The 8,986-nt window shown below is 37.0% G+C and overlaps 5 protein-coding genes across 5 annotated transcripts in view; 3 read left to right on the top strand and 2 right to left on the bottom strand.

Moving 5' to 3' along the window:
* The first annotated feature begins 258 nt into the window (after window positions 1-258).
* On the top strand, window positions 259-1,059 carry LOC109581769 (uncharacterized). The gene is made up of 2 exons (XM_019996167.1): window positions 259-557; window positions 614-1,059. Exons 1-2 carry the CDS (start codon window positions 320-322, stop codon window positions 1,021-1,023), a joined length of 648 nt encoding a protein of 215 aa, XP_019851726.1. The 5' UTR covers window positions 259-319; the 3' UTR covers window positions 1,024-1,059.
* A 1,701-nt stretch (window positions 1,060-2,760) lies between these two features.
* On the top strand, window positions 2,761-3,565 carry LOC109581767 (uncharacterized). Its single transcript, XM_019996166.1, has 3 exons — window positions 2,761-3,156; window positions 3,205-3,240; window positions 3,285-3,565. Exons 1-3 carry the CDS (start codon window positions 2,861-2,863, stop codon window positions 3,418-3,420), a joined length of 468 nt encoding a protein of 155 aa, XP_019851725.1. The 5' UTR covers window positions 2,761-2,860; the 3' UTR covers window positions 3,421-3,565.
* Window positions 3,566-4,096: 531 nt separating this feature from the next.
* LOC100633934 (CDK5 and ABL1 enzyme substrate 2-like) lies at window positions 4,097-6,740 on the top strand. The gene is made up of 9 exons (XM_003386441.3): window positions 4,097-4,894; window positions 4,977-5,045; window positions 5,102-5,192; window positions 5,239-5,321; window positions 5,501-5,830; window positions 5,883-5,916; window positions 5,969-6,031; window positions 6,418-6,525; window positions 6,576-6,740. Exons 1-9 carry the CDS (start codon window positions 4,338-4,340, stop codon window positions 6,714-6,716), a joined length of 1,476 nt encoding a protein of 491 aa, XP_003386489.1. The 5' UTR covers window positions 4,097-4,337; the 3' UTR covers window positions 6,717-6,740.
* On the bottom strand, window positions 6,691-7,832 carry LOC100633807 (3-oxo-5-alpha-steroid 4-dehydrogenase 1-like). Its single transcript, XM_003386440.3, has 4 exons — window positions 7,462-7,832; window positions 7,101-7,372; window positions 6,900-7,050; window positions 6,691-6,807 (listed from the first exon to the last, which is right to left on the bottom strand). The coding sequence occupies exons 1-4, from the start codon at window positions 7,794-7,796 to the stop codon at window positions 6,741-6,743; spliced, it is 825 nt and encodes a 274-aa protein (XP_003386488.1). The 5' UTR covers window positions 7,797-7,832; the 3' UTR covers window positions 6,691-6,740.
* Window positions 7,833-7,883: 51 nt separating this feature from the next.
* The window catches only part of LOC105312682 (uncharacterized), a 1,677-nt gene continuing 574 nt past the window's right edge, over window positions 7,884-8,986 (bottom strand). Inside the window, exon 2 of the mRNA XM_011405521.2 lies at window positions 7,884-8,958. Coding sequence (XP_011403823.1) covers window positions 7,950-8,958 — 1,009 coding nt within the window. The 3' untranslated portion in view covers window positions 7,884-7,949. The remainder of the gene's footprint in view (window positions 8,959-8,986) is intronic.

Raw genomic sequence — 8,986 nt, 5'->3', positions numbered from 1 at the left:
ATTTTATGCAGTTTACTTATGTAAAAGAAAATTAGCATGTATAGTTTACTTTGTCAAAAATAAGAGAACTGTAACAGAGCTAATTCTATTCAGTCTATTTTTAAAATGGCATTGTCAGTATCAGAAGGGATTTTAGTCTTAATGTTGAGTGTCAGTAAAGTTATTAGTCAATGTCCACCTTCCTCAGGTAAGACACTGGATGTGTATAATAACAACTGTATAGGTTTTTATAGGTATCTACCTGAGGCATAATGGAGCCTGTTATACTAATGGATCATATTTTTTTGATGCTGATATTACAGGAGCCAGTAACAGTATCATGTGTGTGTTATTTGATACTACTCTGAATGGTGGAGAATGGGTTAATGTTACTAGTGGATCATCAGTTAACTGCAGTACTAATCCTCTTCGTTGTAATGAGGTATCTTCACCTAATGCTAACATCAGTCTTTACATTGATGGAGGCTTTACACCATCTGATGATGGCTGGTACAAGTGTTGTCTACCCACTAATTGTTCTGATTCTAACACTAACATCATCTTTGCTAATATATTCAGTAAGTGTTCTCATTAAACTGGCACATGCTGTCAACTCTTACTGCATTTACTATAGGATGGGTACAGATTGAAACCATCACAGTTGACCTTCCCTCAGATATAACAGTTCTACCTCAAACATATACACTACATGCCATTAAAATTGGTAGTAATGCTCACAGTTCTTTTTTACATGCTGCCAATTGGTACTATGAGTCTGATAGCAGTAGTACTCAACTCTGCACTGGACATAGGGCTTCATACAGTTGTACATTCATGTATGGTGATGGAATGTCAGTAGATTATGGTAATGGAAGGTGGGACTATACACTAAATGTTACATGGAGTGGAGAAATTATTACTAATGGAATATTGAGTCAATCAAACAATAACGGGGATCATGTATTTAGATTCTATTTAAATTTTGGTCATATCCATCACAGCCCAGTAATAAGAATTAGAGACATTTTTGTAACAGGTAAGTAGCAATAAAATGATTTCATTATTTTCTATAGTGCCAGCAACTGCTCCCTCTTCTCTTACTGAGGTCAACAAGACAGCTACCACTATCACTGTCAGTTGGACTGCACTTGATTCATCTGATGCTGATGGATATGTAGTCAATGTCACTAGTGACACAGACACTGGGCAGACAGTACAGGTGGAGGGAAGTAGAAATAATACAATCACACTGAATGGACTGAGAGGAGGAACAACTTATACCATCACAGTCAGAGCCTATCAACAATTACTGGGACCTGCTAGTACAATCAGTGTACAGACCTTACCAGGTATTGCTACTGCAGCTTTTAATGTACTATTTATAATTAACATTGTTGATGTATTTCTAGTTGTTAATTCAATCAATTGGACACTAGTCTCATCCATTACACAACTCAATAACACTCAATATCGTATTGATTGTCTCACAACTACTGATATAAATCCTTCAACTGATGTTTACTGGTTAGTGAATGGAGTGATGAAGAGTAACTCAAACTATTCATCAATTGATGTCCTGACATACAACAACACACTACTGGTATATCCTGATCCACTGGGAGTGTCAGTTAATGTTACCTGTATAGCAATAATTGGAGGAGTCAACTACAGTCAATCTGTGATATTACATGGTATGATTATACATTTATCAATAGTAGATACCTTTGTCTCTTTTCTATAGCTCCTAGTGGTCCTCCAAATAATGTGAGAGGGTTTATATTAAATGCTACTAGTATCAAAGTGAACTGGACTAATTCATCAGAGACTAATGGATATGTGATTGAGTATACTACTGGAGGTGTAACCAGGAATGTAGTATCTACCAGTGAAAATGAAATTGTACTAACAGATCTCTCACCAATGAGTACCTATACCATCAGTGTGTACTCATATATAGAGCTTCCTTCAGTTAATAGTACAGTAACAGTGTTAAGATTTGATGGTGAGTTATTATCATTGATAGAGTGTAATTGATATCTTGCTCTAGTTCCTAGTCCAGTAACTAGTCTCTCAGTATCTAATGTCTCAACCACTGGTATTACAGTGAGCTGGACTATTCCCAGTAGTGACAACTATGTAACATATTACACCATCATCTATACTCCATCTTGTCCCCAGTTATCATCAGTGAATGAGACAGTCTCTGTTGCTCCTCATCAGTCCACTACAACATACAGTTATACATTAATAGGTCTGTACAGTGGTATGAACTATACCATCACAGTGAGAGCTGGTAATGTACTAGGAGGATCTGAATTAAGTATGAGCCTATTGGTACAAACTGAAGCAATAAGTAATGATACTTATTCTTTCAGTAATTGTTTAATTGTAATTTTCAGTTCCTAGTGGTCGACCATCATCAATTCAAGTCTTACCAGTTAATCCTACAGCTAATAGATTCACTTGGAATGAGGTCAATTGTTCTCAGCGTAATGGTCTAATCACAGGCTATACAGTGATTATCAGTAACAGTAGTATCACATACAACCTCACCAGTACTGAGAGATATATCATATTGAATGATCTAGTATTTGGTACTAAGTATAACATCAGTGTAGCTGCTGTCAATTCTGTTGGAAGAGGCCCCTTCAGTGATCCTATTGAAGTAGAGATTGGAATAGGTATGTAATTATTATACTATATCAGTTCTGTGAGACTGTGTCTTTATGTAGTACCTGGTCCAGTTGGTTCAGTATCCAGTATCATGGACACTACATGGGCTGTTATCTCATGGAGTGTACCTAGTTATATTCCATCAGACTATCCCATTATCACATATGAGATAGGATATCATATCTTACAGTCTGGTGGTAACTGTTTGATGGTAAATGATGATGACTTTAATACTGAAATATTGCAACTACATAATTCAACCAATACTTATATTAGCATTACTGGTCTTAATGATATGTCTTACTTTATTTTTGGTGTACGTGCATACACTGATAATGGATATGGAGAATGGACAGTTATTGCTAATGAAACATTAAAACTACCACAACAATTATCATTTAACTGTGATACATCAGACAGTGTTATTGGTCTTAGTGTGTTAGTGGGTATATTGTGTGGTCTACTAACTGTCAGTGTTATTATTAATATCTTCAGCTTTATGAGGTAGAATTTACATACTTAGTACAATAAATTATTGTTGTTTTCTTATAGAAAGAAAAGTTCATGTACTATTAATAAGCAAACAAAGTTAGTGTATTCTATTCTGTTAAGTTACTTAATTATGATAATAGAGCTGATGATGATATTTCAATGCAAGTATGTGAACCGTATGGAATCCACAAGACTAAACTAAGTGAAGAGAATGAAGGAGTCTATGATGAATGTAAAACATCACCCGATGATGTGTATGAACATATGCCGCAATAAATGTACTAGAGCAACTTAAGAGTAACTCTTAAAACATTTTCACTAGTTTTAGTGTAGCAATTTATTTTACATATAGTTATACAGTACATAGTTTGTGTGAAAAAGAGAATACAACTTTATGAGTACACTTAATAGTTACTGTGTAGTCTTGTGGATGTGGCACGAGATCTGATTTTAGCAAATTACATGTACTGATCAATCCTCCTATGAGTCCTATCTTTATTTCTTGTCCATCTAAAGAGAGAGCAAAAATACATATTAATAAAGACTTTATACTTGCACCAAGATTCCATTCCAGTCACATTGTTTAAAACATATATACACTGTAGTTTACTATAAAAACATAATGGTTAAATAAAGATATTACAGTACAAATTTTGATCAAATTAATAATGGCAATATCAAGTTTTTGTGTACCTCCGGCTTTTCTGTTGACAAATACCCGATAAGTTAATGCTTTGCTAAAGTCAGTACTGTGTTGATCATGTTTACTTATGATCTCTGATTTCTAAAATTATAATAATACTTGATGCACTATTAATATAATAATCTCTCAATACTTTTGATTCATAATAATCTTGTACATCAGGTCGTATTGAATCTATATCTCTAATAATAACGTTTAGAATAAAACTATACAATAATAAAATTATTAAGACATTTCCACCGCCCAACAAAACGAGCACAAGGCAAATTAAATTATTTTGTTATTATTGAAAAAAGACCCATTGTTCAGTAAGAGCAGAGTTTGCTCTCTTCTGTGCCTATTTAAACAATAAATGGACCTGCAATATCACTCCCTACAGTCAGTGTAGGCAGTAACAGCAAGAAATAGAAAACAAAGAGAAAGGTGAATAGATTATCCACCCACTCTGCTGGCGGAGTGGGAGGGGTAGCTAGCTAGGCGGATTATAAAGATGGCGTCATCCACTGAAGATGTTTATATCACTTCTGCTTCTTCCTTGGACCTTGAACAAGAGGAAAGGCGACTAGAGGAGCTCACCCCATCACTCCCTCCTCCTTCGTCTCACAGCAGCCTCTGTCGTAGGAGACGAGAGAAGATATACAGTCTGGGATACAGCTCCGAAGAGAGACGCGATACAAGACGAGAAGCAGCCAAAGCTTTCTTTCTCTCCATACCACTAGACTCAGAGCTAGAACAGAAAGAAGAGACCGATGAACGGAAAGAGTCTGAACCGCCCAAAGAGCCACCAGTTCCATTAAAACTCTCCTCTATCACAGAATTACTCTCACCACTGACCACTCAGCCTATTAGTGTTACAGCTAACTCCTCAGGCCTACAGTTCACTCGGGATGTAGGATCAGCTGACTCACCACGACGTAGTCGAAAGAACAAGAAGGTTCAAGGCTCCTCCTCTTTTTCACACGTTAAGAAGCTATCTTATGGGAGTGGGTCTGTGCATCAATCTGTGAAGACTTTGAGATCCTTTAGTATAGAACCTGAAGACAGGAGGTACGAGAGAGAGAGAGAATGAAAAAGATGGGGTTTTGTTAGATATTGCAATATGTACTGTATTTATGTACTTTTCATGCAGGTTAGGGTTTGTATATAATGGATATCCTGTTGTATTATATTCACTTGTGCCATATTCTAAACCTTCAAGGTAAGACAAGGAAAATAAAGAAATTATTATTATTATTGTTATTGTAATTTTAATAGAGCTGATACAGTGCTGACAGGGAGAGCTCGTACGAGTAGTATCAGTGTACAGCTGGAACTGGATGGGGTAGACTTAGGGGACCCCACCAAAGTGAGGATACATCTCTTATTATTGTAATGGCTTATAATTCATGTAGGAAGTATCCTTATCTTCATTGTTAGAACCAGTGTGGAGATTAGAGCCACATATTGATCAGTCTAAACAAACTGCACTGAACAGGTACTGAGTACTGTTATTAAAATTTAAATGTGTGGGTATTACGACAAAATTTAAAGCAAAAACCACAGGATATAATAATTATTTATAGTTGGGCATGTTCCCTTCAGATCTTTGTTACTCAAAATTTTGATCAGCTAACACAATATATCTATTACAAATTATATTTGGTGCCCATGCAGGTCAGCAAAGAAAGCCCCTGTCCTGATTCACCAGTCTTCACTGAGGGACGTTGGAGACAATGCTACCACAACTGGAGTACCTTCAAGACCTTATGCTCCTCAATCCTTCAAAGAGAACCACTCGTCTCAATATGTTAACCTCAATTATGACCCACGGTCCCTCGACAATCCGGAGTATTTCAAAGGACGCAATGTTACGACTCTTAATCTCGCTAGCTATAGAGTGTCACTGGTTAAATATGCCAGGGAGAGAGAGGTGAAGAAAGAGATTAATAATCAATTTGCAGAGATATTCCCGTACATCAAACTAACTCTATCAAAGCTAAGAAGGTATAGAGCAATCATAATAATGATAATAATAATAGCTTTTCTTTGTTTTTAGTATCAAAAAAGAAATGATATCAGTTGGAACTGAGGTCTGTGGCATTGAGTACTAATGATTAATAATATTTTCTTTCCTTCATTTAGTGTGGGGTTGACCCTGTAATTATTGCTCATTCCCTCGTCTACTTTGAAAAGCTTGTGCTCATGGTAAGATTAGTCAGGCTTTACCACAATTAAAAAATTAATTTTGTTTGGAACTTTCTGCACAGCATAGGAGCATGTATATGCATTAGAAAAAAATTATAAAAACACAGAATTTTATCCTAGCCATTTTTGACTAAATTTGGGCCAATACCCTATAGTACAGGAACTTTGGCCTGATTTTTGAGTGACTTCAAAAATTCATAAAAAAATCAACATTGATTGGAATCAGCTCAAACTTGGTACACAAGATAAGAACATGTATTTGTATCAGAAAAATTATAAAAATGAAAAATTTTCTTCAGTCATTTTTAGCAAATTTTGACAAAATACTCTGTACTATAGTACAGGGACTTTGGCCGATATTTAAAGGAATTCCTTTATTTGATTAGGGGAAGGTCAGTAAATCCACTCGGAAGTTGCTAGCAGGTGCCTCACTTTTATTAGCCGCCAAATTCTCCAGTGACATGAAGAGACCAAATATAAAGACCTTAATTGAAGTAAGACTGTAAACCATGTTTTTAACTTCACTCCTCTCTCTCTCTTTAAGGAAATGATTGATAAGTTTAGGTTCTCGCAAAGGGAACTGTTACTATATGAATTCCCAACTCTAGTGGCGCTAGATTTCTCTCTCCTAACTCCAATGCACCAAATAAAACCACACATTGATCATATATTATCTCTTGAATAACAAAAAAAGCCAATCTCAACCTAATCAGAGTATAAATGGTATGAATGCTTTTCTGTCTTTAGGATAGTCCTCCATTTTAGTCAAGTAATACCTAAAGTATAAATGGATATACATGTAGTCAGACTAGTCACCCCCTCATCCTCTTTTAACAGTAGCTGTCATCAAGGGGTTATAGCTGCTTACTTGTGATGGTTGATTGCTCTTGTTCCTATCATTGATGCTGTGAGTACTGCAAACATGACTGCTGGAAGGTTCCAACAGGCTATAGCAAATCCTATCCATTCCACTGTCTCGCCAAAATAATTTGCTCCAGATACATATTCAAAGAATCCACCTGCAATTTAAACGAATTGTCAACATCTCATAAAATTTACTTGTACATACCTCTTGGTATTTTGTATCCGGTTTCTCCCGGCTTACGAAGGTTTCTTAAAATACTGTCAGAGTGAAGGTTGATGGCCATACCGATCAGAAAGAGAAGATGCCCTACAAAAAATTGAGGACTCCATAGCCAGCTTATGTCATAATGATAGAAATGAGTGAGAGCTCTTGCTTGTAGGTAGCCATTGCTTGCGCAGAACACAAAAGCGAATGCGACTATTAGAATGGGGCTGGGTTTAGAGCCACTGTTTATCAGAAACGAATAAAGAAATGTCCTAAAAATAAGTATTACAATTTTGACTCTCAAATAACAAACAAGCCAATTAAAAGAGATTTCTCTTTTTTTAGAGCAAATTTTACGTACCTGTTTAAATAATGCATCAGGAACATTCCCAGTAGTATGATATTAGGATTAAACTCTCCCACCTGATCTCCACCAACATTCAAGAGACAAAAGAGCGGGATTACCACTGCTGGTAGCTCCTGTATTAGCCAACCTACCTTTGGTGGCAGTGTCCATATGGAGTTAATGGAGTAGAGGAGAGAGCCAGGTTTGTGATAGCGGCCATAAGGAACCTCATAATTGATGAGCTGTATACCAATGACAAGGACAGAGGTCAGCAAGTGAACAAATATCATGATCCCCTGACAAATGAACCAGTCTCTGCCATCATTTAAATATTGTATCAATCCAGCCATTATGCAACCAAAATGAGCCACTCCCACTATCTAAATCTATTTATTGGAGGAGCTCATAAATTACATGTATTTTAAACTTTTTGTATATTTTTCTTTGCTAAAAAGAACTCACAAGAGCAAATAATAATATGCAAATAAAAAGTAAGTTGTATATTATTTTGGAAAATGCATGCTACAGCTGTCGTAATGTTTTAAAAAGAGTCCAACATCCAATAGATCCACGGACTGTGCAGCAACAAACTCAACATAATTACCAAACCACAGCTCCCACGAGTCACGAGGCAGCTTCATCATCAATCGTGTTATCTTGGTCAAATATTCTTCAACTGGAGCCTTGTACAAATTCTGTGATATTCCCTGAAAGAACAATGAAGGCAGGGCACTGTTTTCACAAAGGAGCGAGTTCCTCCGGCCATTCTTTGACGAGAAACTCGAATGAATTTCGTTCCTTTTCATCAGTTTGCTATACCTTCCTTGCCATAGCTTGAACATGAAATACTGTCCTCCATTTTTAAACTCTGTTTCATTTATGTTATACTTGTCAGTCAATGGACACTCTCTTGCTTTACAGACCCGATCAACAAGGCTCACAGTCAACATGGAACCGGCAATGGCTCTCAAGTGCTCTCCATGCCACTTGACCTGATCTAGAGGCAGTGGCAGACCAAAAGCTTTCTCCATTAGTATGCTTTGCTCCGAGTCAGTCCACACATTAACTGATATACTGATGGAGAGAGACTCCACATAATGAAACCACAATGGCGGCATATAGAGGAGGTCACCAGGTTCCAGTGTTACCTCATACACCTCTAACCTTGAGCTCAGTGGGAACTCCTTAGCATCCTCCAGCCTTGAGAGATTGACCTGAGCTTGAGCGTGGCTTGGATGAAGGAAAGGATAAGGATACAAGCCAGGCCATTGTGTCGGGCGGAGTAAAGTGAATTTCTTTGTCCCATAGAGCTGTGCATAGAAATTATGATACCCATCATAGTGTGTGTGAGCAATGACATTAGGCTGTCCAATCCATACGTTGATTGAGGATCGAGACGGATTAGGTGATAATAACTCGTCGATTGGTTCTACATCACCAAACGCCCACTCACCCAATTGATCAATATCACTAGTGAGGTAGTGATATCGACCGGGCAAAGGATTCTCAAGTCTTTAAAAAACTCTGACCCGAGAGAGAG

This window comes from Amphimedon queenslandica, unplaced genomic scaffold (assembly GCF_000090795.2).
Source record: "Amphimedon queenslandica unplaced genomic scaffold, v1.1 AMPQUscaffold_13420, whole genome shotgun sequence".
NCBI lineage: Eukaryota > Metazoa > Porifera > Demospongiae > Haplosclerida > Niphatidae > Amphimedon > Amphimedon queenslandica.
Note: the sequence above shows the minus strand (reverse complement) of the source record. Positions and strands in the feature narration are given on the sequence as shown.

Excerpts from the sequence above, each read along its gene's own strand:
- LOC109581769 (XM_019996167.1), top strand. The coding sequence starts at position 320 with ATGTGTGTGTTATTTGATACTACTCTGAATGGTGGAGAATGGGTTAAT. Across the intron at positions 558-613 it reads CATCTTTGCTAATATATTCA|GATGGGTACAGATTGAAACC; the intron begins GTAAGTGTTCTC and ends CATTTACTATAG.
- LOC109581767 (XM_019996166.1), top strand. The coding sequence starts at position 2,861 with ATGGTAAATGATGATGACTTTAATACTGAAATATTGCAACTACATAAT. Across the intron at positions 3,157-3,204 it reads AATATCTTCAGCTTTATGAG|AAAGAAAAGTTCATGTACTA; the intron begins GTAGAATTTACA and ends GTTTTCTTATAG. Across the intron at positions 3,241-3,284 it reads ACTATTAATAAGCAAACAAA|AGCTGATGATGATATTTCAA; the intron begins GTTAGTGTATTC and ends TTATGATAATAG.
- LOC100633807 (XM_003386440.3), bottom strand. The coding sequence starts at position 7,796 with ATGGCTGGATTGATACAATATTTAAATGATGGCAGAGACTGGTTCATT. Across the intron at positions 7,051-7,100 it reads CGGATACAAAATACCAAGAG|GTGGATTCTTTGAATATGTA; the intron begins GTATGTACAAGT and ends TTTAAATTGCAG. Across the intron at positions 6,808-6,899 it reads AGAGCAATCAACCATCACAA|GTATTACTTGACTAAAATGG; the intron begins GTAAGCAGCTAT and ends TTTATACTTTAG.
- LOC100633934 (XM_003386441.3), top strand. The coding sequence starts at position 4,338 with ATGGCGTCATCCACTGAAGATGTTTATATCACTTCTGCTTCTTCCTTG. Across the intron at positions 5,046-5,101 it reads CCATATTCTAAACCTTCAAG|AGCTGATACAGTGCTGACAG; the intron begins GTAAGACAAGGA and ends TAATTTTAATAG. Across the intron at positions 5,917-5,968 it reads TGATATCAGTTGGAACTGAG|TGTGGGGTTGACCCTGTAAT; the intron begins GTCTGTGGCATT and ends TCCTTCATTTAG.